We start from the raw sequence: 12,897 nt of genomic DNA, 5'->3' as shown, positions 1-12,897 counted from the left end.
CGTTTTAAGTGCAGCATTTGTGCTTGCTACATGTTTAACGCTACTCGCTTTCATCATGCTGGCATATATCAGATGACGGCCTGTTGCAGTCTGTCGAATGTATGCGTGAACACGAGTATATCCCTGAGCAAAATAAGCCAAAGCTGAATCAGAGATGGCGAACAGATGATTGGTTGGTTGGCCTCAAATAAAGATGGCACATACCTACTGCGGAGGAGTGTCCCAGACGCAGGCGGTAAACAGATGAATAGTCGCAGCGGACAGCTGACAAGCAGGGCGCGTTCTTGGTTGGTTGGCCTCAAGTGAAATGGCACATACCCACTGCGGGGGAGTGGCCAAGACACAGGCGGTGAACTGTTGGAAAGATTAGCAGTTTTAGAGGAAAAGGAGTGGTAATAGGGTATAGGCTGACAGATTGGACGACGCAACGACAGGGGTCCTGTTAGCTGGGAGATCGAAGATGGGACGACGTTTTTTGGCGCAAATTCGAATGTAACACATGGAATGGTTCAATTTTGTATTGACTGAAAGAGAGACAGGAAAAAAAAATAAAAATAAAAATAAATCATAAATGAACTGTTTGATAATCAGAAAAATGAAAACAAATAGAAAATCAAAATAAATAAAACTAATATTAGCATGGGAGTCGCTGTGTTTCTAGAAGACATTTTTGAACTGCACAGCGCGCACTCCTGTTGCTTCGTCCAAGCGAGGTAGCGCCAAAGGAAAAAAAACAACCCTAGTGGACACAGGCAGACCCAGCTGGTGAAACGGAATTTCTAATAGGCGCCTCCTCAACGAAGAGAATCTGCGGCAGAACAGCAGGTAGTGATCTACTGTCTAAGGCTCAGCACAAAATGGGCACAGTGGAGAAACCGCCAGACCAGATTTGTGAAGGTAAAAATTCAGCAGAGGAACTCGGCATCGCAAACACGTGAAAGAGACCTCCAGTCTGCGCGAGCGCCAGTCTTTGCTACTCCAAGGGTGCAGAAGGTGCGCTTCGTCTTTCTTTGTTCAAAAATAGCAAGAACAAATACGAAATGAAGGCGAAAGATAAAGCGATCAATAGATATCGTCCTCCACGGATCTTTTACTTCCAAGCTTAGTGACCGGAACTACCGCTTCGAGGGTAGTTCCCATCATCACTGAAAAGTAGCAGCCCTTATATAGCAGTACCAACCGCTCCCCAAAAGCGCGCAGTTCAATGCGCGAGAATGCTTTCTTGTTTACCTTTATTGACTACGCCACTGTCGGGATGGTCGCTACACAGTGCTGACTGATTGATTGACTGATTTTTATTTCAAGCGAAAGCTTCCCTACGGGACCTCGTGCCTCAATCGCCGGTCGCCTAGTTTTGACCTTCAGCTGAGTTAGGGGTCAAACCACGAAAAAGAGAAAAAGAAATTGAATCACTATAAATGTCTGGTAATCGAACCCGCGGCTGCTTTTTTTTTTTCTTTATTGCACGGAAAAAGTACCGAAAAGAAAAATTAACACGCTTACGCCATAAAAAATGAGGCCACCATAACCCTGTATTACTTGCCCTTCCAGAAGATCAAAAGTCTGGGAGGCACACACATTGCTGTCCTGCAAGAGGCGCCTGGCTGGCTCTCCTGTCTGGATGAAAAAAAAAAAAAAACTAGGCTATCGCAGCAGCCAACACGCCTCGTGTTGTTGTTGTTTTTGTTGTTAGTCTTTGAACAGATGGCACATACCTACACTGGGGGATCGGCCAAGAATCGGGAGGTGAAGGTTGCTATTCACCTGTGCATACTAAAGGCAAAAGAAAAGCACACGGGAGAGCAACACCGGGGGAGTCAACCACAAGGAGGGCAGGGAGTGAAAAAAGGTATGAGTTTGGATTGGAGAGAGAGAGGGAAAGAGAAAAAAGCAGAAGAGATTAATTCAAAATGTGATAAAGCATCAAAAAGAAACTACTGTAAGCTTCAGCAAGGCAGTCGATGAGATTCCAGCAATAAATTTTAACAGCGTCACAAACAGACCTATGGCTGAACCCAGGCGTGGTGGCGCCAAATGATAGCAAGAGTGGGCTGCTCAAATTAAGGCCAAGATGCTGTAAGAGCAACTGCAGCAGTCTTCTTCTCAAAGAGGTGAAACGACGAAAATGGAGCCAAACATGATCGATAGATTCAAGCTCACGGGAAAATGCACAGAGAAGAGATAACGCCAAACCAGACCTGTGCCGATAGAAATTTACAGGGGGGATACGGCAGCCCAACCTCGTCAGAGATACTTCTAGCTGCCGATATTGACAAATTTTCCTGCTCCAGGAATATCTCAGATGCTGATATTCCGCCGATGTTGAATGGCGAACACGGTCAAATGCTTTCCCAAGGTAGATCTGAAGCTGAGCAAGCTGCTCATGAGAGCTGAAGGAATATTCAAAATTGTACGCGCAGTGTGAACATTACTTTGAATGGAGCGGCCTCTCAAACCGCACGTCTGGTGAGATACAATGAGCACCGAAATTGCGAATGCTTTAAAAACCTACAGAGAATGTTTACTACATTCGAATCAGAGCGAAAGCACGGATTTGTGCTGTGCAGAAGATGACGGTGAGCAGGCAGTGCCGCGGGACGGAGTAGGTAGAAGTTGAGGAAGACGACGCTCTCCAATGCACAGCTCGAGGGTGTGGTGCAGTTAACCACTAGGCGTGTTGGCTGCTGCGATAGCCTGATGTGGATTACACAATTTTTACTAGGCTATCGCCGCAGCAAAAACGTTGGCCAACACGCCTCGTGTTAAACTGCCCCACACTCTCGCGCCGTGCATTGGAGAGCGTCGTATTCATCAACTTCCATCTGCTCCGTCCCGCGGCACTGCCTGCTCATCGTCGTCTTCAACTTAGCATAAATCCGTGCATTCGCTCCGATTAGAATGTAGTAAACGTTCTATGGTGGTTTTTAAAACATTATTTATAGAGGAATGATTGACCCAACAATTAGATCCCTAGCTACAAGCTAGTTGGGACCGATGCAGTTAATTTCCTGTAATAGTGAATCGCAGGCGTAACAAAATTATTTGCATGCATATCGGTGCATAAGGCTTATGCATTACAATAGAGATATAAATATGTCTTTTTTTTTTCAATGACGCTCCTATGTAGACAGTCAAGGTATGCACTAAAAATCAAGAAACAAGAAATACAACAACAAAAAAATTCAGGACACATCAGTCTCAACACAGAAAAAAAAAAAAACACTCACATCACTCTGGTTTATAATATTTTTTAAATGATGCAGGGAAGGTGTTACGATGCTTTATTGCGTCTGGAATGTCATTCCACAGCTTAGTCCCTACATGATCTGTGGTCCATTCTCCGTTGACGTTTTTATTCTTGGGAAGAAAATTTCTGTTTACCGGTACGAGTAATACTGACGCCCGCGTGCATACAGATGAGTGTGGCGGGTAATTGATTTTAAGGCATGGATGTTTTGTCAGTAGAGTCATGTACTTAACTGATGAATTAAGTGGCAGTATAACTTACTGTTAAAAAAAGAGGATCGCTGTGCGCGTTGTAGTTAGACTGGGTCATGAATCGAATATCCCCTTTTTTGAAAAACCTCAAGCGACTCCAAATAAAACTGGTAAGTGTTATCCCGGGATGCAATGCAGTATGACAACTGGGTTTGAAAAATTGAAAAATTAATAGTTTGAAGCCGGTACTTCCCAAAATAGTGACGGCATTTATACAGAGCAAAGCATGCTGCACCTAAATTTTTACAAAGCGCCTGAATATGGGTCTTACATTGCAAGTTCTCATCCCGAAATACTCCCAGGTAAACGATAATAATAAGAGGTTCATTCTGTTGCCCAGCCAGTGCAGTGCAGGCGGATTTGAAGGTGTTTTTCTCGGGCTCTTCAATATCATGCATTTTGTTTTGTTACCATTTACAAGTCTCCTGGACTGCGCTCTGAGACTGGCTGCCGTTCCAAATCACTTGATCCTGTCGGTGTCACTTTCAGTGATGACTCTTGTAATCAGTTTCTGGTGCTCCTAAACTAAGCGTGCGCTGCGCAAGCTGTCGCTTCGCGATAACGCGTCAGTAGTTTCATACGGACAGCTTTGCTGACAAACTTCTTGCGTGGGCGTGCTGACAGATAATCAGAAGTGATTGCCCAAGTTCTGTGGTACGCTAGACGCTCTTGCATACGTTGACAGCTATCGTATAAGAATTCAGGAAAGGAGCGGATATTAATCTTGCTGACCGGACGGGCCACGCGCCAGCCTATATTTAGCTCCCGGTCGATAGCTTTTTGGTCGTAATGACGATCTGGCCAAGCATACAAGCAGATATATAAAAAGAAGATAAGTGTTACAAGGAGATGAAACTTTTTTAAAGAACGATTTGGACAGTCTCAGAACACGTGGGAAAAAACAAGAAAAAAATGTTTGACTGAATTTGCACACTACATAACGCAGAAATTAAAGGCGCCAATACAGTCTAGCTCGGCACAGCAAAAGGCCTCTTGTAGAAAAAAAAAATAGAAATAAAGCAAGCCGAAATATTGCATGGGTCACCATTTTCTTGGTTCTTTTCGCCGAGATTTGCATAGGATGAACTTTAAAAAGAAAAAACCCAGAAAAATAAAACTGAAAATTGTTTATCAAATTATAGGGGTTGGCTTATAAACTGTGCTCCGTCTGTTCCAGCATTTTCAGATATAGACAAAGACCCAGCGCGTAGGTGTTCTCGAACTCGTGCCGTCCATCCCGCCAAGAGAGGTGCCTCAATAACGCAACAACATGCCTTCGTCCAAGCAGCGAAAAGAATGACTAAAGATAAGAGGCGCTGGGAAATTTGCAGCTGCATGTAATCTGAGAAAACGCTTTCCAGCTTTCCTGTGCCGCTTGTCAAGATACGTGAGCCCTAGAAAGGAAAACAGAAACAACGTTCTGCACCTGAAAATGGGCAGGCGGAAACAAGACACCGACGAAGGACGACAGAGTTACCGTCTCGGCACTCCATTATTTTAGATAAACAAAGTGCGCAGGAACGAAGCGCTGCACGAACTCTCGGCTATTCGAGGGGGGGCAGATGCACTGTTACTGTTTCATGAAATCTGCTGCGACAGAAACAAAGTTCTCGCTCAAAGTCGTAAAAAGAAGTGCATTTAAAGGGGCAACGCCGAAGTAACTGTCGGCACTGAGCCAACGAAAATATTCAGTGAACAGTTTCGAGACGTTCGCTCTTCCACGCCAACGAAACGGGCCAAAAAAAAAATGCCCTCTAGCCTGGAAATAATATATATGGCGGAGGACAAAGTCTCATTGTAGACTACATGTTTGTAAAATGTGATGAATAAGCAGCCCATTCTTCAGTGTAGGATTTGCTAAGTCGTTCTTTAATATTCACTAGGGCAGAACTTGGTTCATGGTTGATATCAAAGCTAATTTCATGAGACGAAAGTTACCTCCGCTCCCACTGATGAATTGCTGTAAACTATAAGTGACAATCAGGTTATATTTAGTGCCACATGTCGGCCGTGACACTGAATCACAGAACTAGGGCAAGGTAGCTAATATCTTTATTTAGCAAATCTTATCTAGCAGTACTTGTAGTACTTGTTCATGTAGGTTCCTACTTCAGGAAAATATAAATTGATGTGAGAGGATGGGACCAACGCCTATCCCGTCGTTTCGCATCGATTTATATTGACATACGTGCTGTTGGATTTTGCTCTTCTATTTTCCCCAAACAATATCTATGTCCCCAACAACTTAAAGTAGAACTAAAGAGGATTCTGAGCCCGTCTTTTTACCTCGGGAACTCCATCTACACGCTCCGAACATTCTTACAAACTTCGAATTATTGTCCATGAATTAGAGAAAAGCTAGCGCCAAAGCATGCAAACCACAAGAAACATGCATGCTTTGGCGCTAGTTTTTCTATGATTCAAGTATGCACCAACTAGCCCAAAAAGAGGTCTTAATGAATTATTGTCCAGTGCGGCCGATTACCCAATTAAATTGAATTAGACGTCCCGGCTCCCGCCTTTTTTTTTTGAACTGACCTCCGTAAAGAGGAGTCAGCCAACGCATGGAGTGCATCTCACCCAGACAATGCATCTTTATCTTCCAGAAAGAACTGGATCATCTTTCGAGCTAAAAGCTGCACAAAAAGCTTGACGTGGCCCAAGAAACCATTTTCACGGCAGCAGCATACTGAAATCAGTGGAAATCTCACTACTAAACGATATTGAAGACAGGAACATGACAATAAACGTGACAGATTAGAACAATGGTAATTTCAAATAATGTAACGAGCAATCAACTAGAAGAAACCCTTTGTAGCACAATGAAAATTGTATACGATGCAAGAAAAAGCAAAATACACATACCTTTGGTAGACAAAATGAGAATGTAATTGCTTTTTGTTCACGCCTTGTGTGTGTCTGTATATGTTAAGTGTGTCTGGTAGGTTATTGGTTAGTGACCGGTATTTATAAAACGCACTGAAACGAGGAAGAGCCCAAGCATCAGTATTTCTTGTTTCCATGCTAATACTTCGCCGCTCTAAAGGTGGCAAAGATGTTAACAGGTTTATAAGTTCAATGGACGAAAAATAGACTGATTGTAATGCAAGCAATTCGTATAGCCTGTCTACACTTAGTACATTAAATAATTTAAATGCGTTTTATTATTTTGTGGGTTCAATGTCTGCAACGTAGGGGATACTTTTTTCCTGCATGACAAAAAAAGTTTACTTAAAATCATTTTGGTAGTTGTGCACCCTACTAGACTGCAGTACATGAGGTACGAGTTAAATAAGGCATGATATATGTTAAGTGTTATCAGTGGTGGAAGTATTCCGCGGCAGTGGACTATAGCTCCTGTAAAAGAACAAAGCTTTTTTCGAAGGTAATCAACATGAGAGTCCAAGATAAGATGTGATGAAAAGTGTACGACTAAGATTTTATGGTCATCAACAATCTCGACTTCTTGGCACTCAAATGTTATAAGGCGACTTAGTTCAAACAACTTGTTTTAGCTCGGAATATTATTGCTTTTGCTTTACACTAAATTAACTTGAAGGCGATTTAACTTGGATCAGTTAGATAGCTGGGAGAGAGCATCATTACATTTTATTAGTCAGTTATCGACATTAGGGGCAGAAATAACAGTGCTACCAACAGCGTACAATACAAAGTTTCCTGTCTTATCTATATCTACCAAGTAATTAACATGCGTATTAAATAATAAAGGACCAGAAACGCTACCCTGTGGTACGCCTCGTTTTTTTTTTGTAACACTCTCTGAAACGTATTTCTGAGGTAGGACCTCAGCAAGGCTAGGCAAGTACCGCCGATTCCGTAACCTTGCATTTTGTCAAGAATGTTATGATTAAGGCAGTTGAAAACCTTGTTGAAATCTATTGAAATAGGAAGTGAAAACAAGTTACGGCCAATGCTGCGCAAGATATCCCCTTTTAATTAGTAAGGCAGTTTATGTCGACCTACCTTGCCTGAAACCGAATTTTGCTTCTTTTATTACGTATTCCTTGTCCAAAAACCTTTTTATAGGAGATAAAATGATTTTCTCAAGTGCTTTAGAAAAAAAACAGAGAGAACTGAAATTAAGCGGTAGTTTGTTGTTAAGTTTGAGTCTCCGCCCTTAAAAATTAAAGTAACCCTAGCACATTTCGTTTTTTCTGGAAAGACGCCCATTTCCCGAGGGTATTACATAGGGGGTGGTAAAAATTCGAACATGAATATATAGAAGGTTTGGTTTATTGGTTTATTAGATTTTAACGTCCCAAAGCAACTCAGGCTATGAGGGACGCCGTAGTGAAGGGCTCCGGAAATTTCGACCACCTGGGGTTCTTTAACGTGCACTGACATCTCACAGCACACGGGCCTCTAGAATTTCTCCTCCAAAGAAAATCAACCGCCGCTGCCGGGATCGAACCAGCGTCTTTCGGGTCAGCAGCCGAGCACCATAACCACTGAGACACCGCGGCGGCTAGTACTAAATTATATATGTAAGAAAATGCAGAGGTGATCTGGGGCTATACATATTTTATGGCCGTTATTTGAATATTTCTATATCAATTGCTTCACTATTACGAAGCGGCATAAAAGTGTTGTAGATTTCATGCTCATCAGTTGGCTGAAGGTATATGGAATGCTGAAAGAATGCTTCACACTTGGGCCTGTTCTTCCAATGCTGTCAAAAACAAATTGCTTATCCCTACAGGGCTTGCAACAATGCTGCCACGGGTTTGCAATAAGACAGCTCGCACATTATAAACAAGCCGGCGTAGACATCTAACAGCCCTGTACCCATATCATCCGACAAATCGAGATAAACGAATTTGTATAAGTAGCAGATATTTTATTTTCCTACCTTTATTGCAATCACGGTAACCCACTCCATATTGATTCGTCATTGTGGGTACGCGACGATACGAACAAAACAAAGTTCAAAAGGCCCATTGCAATGCCTTATAGTTGTTACACGCTAGTTGATTTTATTGACATCGATTAAATGCGTCATGCTCAGTCCTCATTGACACCGGGCTTTTGTCGCGTTGTCTCAGTGCTTGTAGCAAGTTTTGCTGCTGGAGGCTTGAAATTCCTTTCCACACCCGGCATCAAACTTCTCCAGTAACCGTGTCTTCCTTCCAAGGATGCGATCGCAAGACTTGAACGGTGAGTAATTAAGTAAAATTGTTGCCGAGAATAGAACGAAGTCCCTTTAGGTCTGCTTCAACAACTTTTCGTAAAGGTAACCCGTCGATGTTTTTCGGCTCACCGACAGCTTTAGATACGACAGTCGTTGCGAATGAGGAAAGCTGTGAACCGGGCCTTTTATAAGTCTGCGCGACTTCTCTTCATCTATTCGTGCTAATTAATTCACAATTATTGACGACAGACATAGCTCACTCAGTGAGTAGAGAAAGTTCATCCATCGTAGAACTAGTTTCGGCAAGTTATTACATTTCGGACCCGCTGGCAAGTAATAATAACGTCCCCGCCTTCCTCCCACAGTTCGACAGCGCAACTAACCTCGTGCCTATCTTAAATTCTTCAGTTAACGGAGCGCTGATCCCGTCACGACACAGCGCGCAGTCGCACACAATGCGACGCCAGCCACAGCGACAAGCAGTTGCCAATTGTCACTGGCCTACCTCTACCCAGGTGCTTGCACCACCGCCGAGCGCTCGTTTAATTTAATTTCATCGCTAACATCCCCCCCCCCCCCCCCCCCACTCCCCTATCTGTCCTTCTAATTTCATTTTTCATTCTCCCGACATTGTTCCTGCTGCCCCGCTGTCTCCTCGGCGCCCCCTCTCCCCTCCTCCTCCGCCCGCGTTCCGGAAAAGCGCCCCACAGCGGAGTGCTGAGCAATCACGGCCGCCCCCGAGCAGCGCGGTCTCGCGCCGAGCTGCGGTTCAAAGCCCGTCCGTCGCCTCGTCCGCGAGGACACGCTTGCTCCGGGCCCCAACCCCGACCGCGGCGCCAAGACTGGTTCCGTGCTTGGAATCATGCTTCGCCGTTGAGTTACTCGCGCTGTCGCGAGCACTGCTGCAACGTGAAGGCAAGCCGCCGAGTTTTCATCTACTCTCGAGAAAAGCGCGGGAGAAGAAACTTTCAAGCAAAAGTTCAGCGTGAAGTGGAGACCAGTTGCAGCAACTTCCCACCAGCCAGTGGACGCAATTTTTCATTTTCTCCTTTTTTTCACGTTTCTTGTTTGTTTGATACATGTATTCTCCACATGCGAGGCAAGCCAGTTAGATTTTTGTGTTGCAAGTCAAGAATTTGGACACGCGGAAACTTAAAAGGGATTGCTGAAAATGACAGTCATCATGGAGATCAAAATGTGCTGGGCGCCCCTTACCAAGATGTGTATTCAAAATTTCGCCAGGTGAACTGAACATCTCGCAGAAGGGGTCGCAAAACGCTCAGCAAAGCGCTTCGCCGCGTTCGAGGGGGCGTCCACACCCTCACCCAAGTCTTTGAAAGTCAAGTCGTTGGATTGTCCCTGCCGAGCTCGACCGCATATCGCAGCGCACTCGGCGGCGGCAGCGAAGCAGCATCAACTGCGCACCAGCGGAGACTGGCGGGAGGGCGATGATGTGCGGTGCTTGAAAAAGCACAAAGTGCGCCACCGGAAAACAACAGCAAGAACATGTCAGGCAAGACATCGTCGGAGGCGGTGCCCTACCCGCGGAAACCTGTAGTCTGCGTGTTGCAGAGATGGTCGATGTTGGGCGTCGAGACTTGAAGCAGGAGCGATTGCGCCACAATGTCCCGACGGGGATTGATTCCCAGCGTCGTATACGTGTGCGTCTGGGCCACCTCGCTCCTCGCCTCGACTCTGGGTGAGTGTTTTTACGTACCTGAGGCCGCCGCTCATTCGGCACGCCAGTACCGTGCCCTTGACAACCATGGCGCGTCAGAAACGGGCAGTTTTCGGTATATATGCCCGCCTGCATTTTAAGGTTGTGTTACTGTTCCTCGCATGCTTTTCCTTCTTACGCGATTTCGCAAGGAGCTCGTCCTACTACAAACCCGGCGTCAGTCGAGAAAAAATCCCAGAATCCCCGAGATCAGAATACAGAAAAAGAAAACAGTTGGCATTGGGGGTTTGAACCTAGGCCCGCTATGCGCGCCAGGCGAGCACGCAACCTATAGGCCGCGAAGGGTTTTTTTTTTTCAACATGGTATTTATTACATTGAGGCGATATTTTATGTACGTGAGCTACCTACAAACAATGAGAAGACACTGGCACATCAACACACATAATCAACAAATCAAGAGAAAAGAGGCCACGAAGGGCCGTTAGTTCAAGCGTGTTAAAGGGGCACCTAGTAAACGCATTGTGCTGTCTATGACTTTGTACCGTGTGTTTGGGGCGTGTACTGATGGTATAGTGGTTAAAGAAAGAAAAAAAAATACTATACTGATTCCGCGTCAGAAATTGCGCGGTATGAAATGGCCGTGTTGTGGCACTTTACTGTACTGAAACGAATGGCGTGCATCTTTATGATTATGAAGTGGCGTAGTATGTCGTGCAGTGGGACCTAAACAGTCACTGGTGACCGATAATTGTGATTTGCGATAGGTAATCGGTAATGTTATCAGTAATCGCGATTGCAATTGATAACCGGGACCGCTAATGTGATTGTGGATTGGTAATCGGTGGGAATGAGAAAGAAAAGCAATAAGAAGATGGCAAAGGAGGTGAAGGCGCTATCTCATCTATTCTTAAGGCGAAGCTTAAGCGTTCCTATTTTTTTTCGTATCGCTGCAACAGCACTGAGCCAAGGTGTACGGGAAACATTTGGCCTGCGTTAAGGCTCCTGTTCAGCAGGAAAACCTTCGTTTTGTGTGTCGCCGTCCGCGTTGTGAGCGGGAAAGCAGGTCCACCTGCTGCCTAGGTCAAGCGAATTTGTGACCTGCTCACCGTGGCAGTTAAATTAACAATTGATCCATAGTGATTGATCGGCAATAGTAGCATCACTTAACCGCTGCACCACTGCGCCAGGGGCGGTACGAGCGCTCCCCGCAATCCGTGAATGTAGAGAATGACCAGTTCAGGATGTATGGGCTCCTAAGCGACAGAGAAGTAGTTTTATGCGAAGCATACTACTTTAGCTACCACTTCAGCCCTTCACCGTGGTTATGCGCCTCCAAATCACGTGATACATGACGTCACACCACGTGACACGATGACGTCACGACAGTGGAGAAACGGGGGCCCACCTCGCGCCGTCACTGTGGTTGTGCGCCTCCAAATTACGCGACACGATGATGCTTCGCATTCTCCAGGCTTAACCTAGTTAAGCCTCAGCTATTTTTTGCGATGGAGAGATCTCTAACGGATGCGACTGTGAAAGAAAAAACAGCAATCGCGTCTGCGAAGTTGTGCGCAAACAGGACACCACGTCGCTGGATGGACCTTCTAACGCTAGCGAGTCATATGCTTAACTTGGAACTTAAGTGTCCCTTAGTGTATTTCATGTTATCTCTTAGTCTTATCCGTGCGAAGCGAACTATAAGCCATTACAATGCTTCGTTTGCGTAACTAAAAATGAAAGGACATAGTCACGCTGACAACGCGCGAAGCAAATGGGCGAGGACATTTTGTAAGGAAAGCGGTAGTACTCTCCGTAAAAGAACAGTTATTGCAGGCTGGTGTATTAGCAGAAAATTAGCCATGGGCCCAGCGTCTATGGCATTTTTATGGGGAGAAGTGGGACGTATAAAACATGCTCTGGGCCTGCCAAGGAAATCCATCGAGGCGGCTCTATCCAGCTCATGCCTCAGGGACCAGAAGCACTACTCGAGAGGGCGCGCGCAGCAGTGGTAGCCAATGGTGTCCCGTACTGGGCCCCCAACGACATCATTCCATTTCCCAAAACTGTCAGTTTGGCATTTACCCCACCACTTGATAACGGTGAAAAGAGATCCGAGAAAAAGGAAAGAATGGAGAACCAGCGACAAATAAGATGATATATCGGGCAATGGCAGTTACATGACCTGTGTGGGCCGTATGCTGAAATATTATGACAGGTTTCTCACAACGCTTCAATTGTACTTTTCAGTTAGGTGCAAGTAATCTAAAACTTAAATCTTAGTTCTTGTTTTTAAATGAAAACAATCCTTTCGTGGCCTTCTCCTCTGTGTGTTTCGATAACACCTCGCAAGACTGTTTTTCTTGCACGCATCACTCGGTTGCTTGTTTCTGCTTGTACTGACTGCTCCTTCTTTCTTCCTCTTGTGCGTTGCTGGGATGAAAGCCATCTGCAGGCATGATATTTACAACCACTCTTTAGCACGCAGCGAGATTTACAGCGCGTTGTGAATGAGAAGAAGAAAAGTCTTGCGACGTAATAATTGCGTTTAAGCATAATTAAGCAGGAACAAAG

The 12,897-nt window shown here is 45.0% G+C and overlaps 1 protein-coding gene across 2 annotated transcripts in view; it reads left to right on the top strand.

Moving 5' to 3' along the window:
* The first annotated feature begins 9,420 nt into the window (after window positions 1-9,420).
* LOC149341946 (neuronal acetylcholine receptor subunit alpha-10-like) overlaps window positions 9,421-12,897 on the top strand; it is a 149,749-nt gene continuing 146,272 nt past the window's right edge. Inside the window, exons 1-2 of one of the 2 annotated variants that reach the window (XM_089544228.1) lie at window positions 9,421-9,562; window positions 9,890-10,346. In XM_089544228.1, coding sequence (XP_089400354.1) covers window positions 10,271-10,346 — 76 coding nt within the window. In that variant the 5' untranslated portion in view covers window positions 9,421-9,562; window positions 9,890-10,270. Of the gene's footprint in view, window positions 10,347-12,897 lie in introns of both variants that reach the window. The other variant, XM_089544227.1, reaches the window with a different exon arrangement.

This window comes from Amblyomma mixtum, chromosome 5 (genome assembly GCF_055824585.1).
Source record: "Amblyomma mixtum isolate Tamu chromosome 5, ASM5582458v1, whole genome shotgun sequence".
NCBI lineage: Eukaryota > Metazoa > Arthropoda > Arachnida > Ixodida > Ixodidae > Amblyomma > Amblyomma mixtum.
The sequence above is the reverse complement of the archived record's forward strand: the minus strand, read 5'-3'. Positions and strand labels throughout refer to the sequence as shown.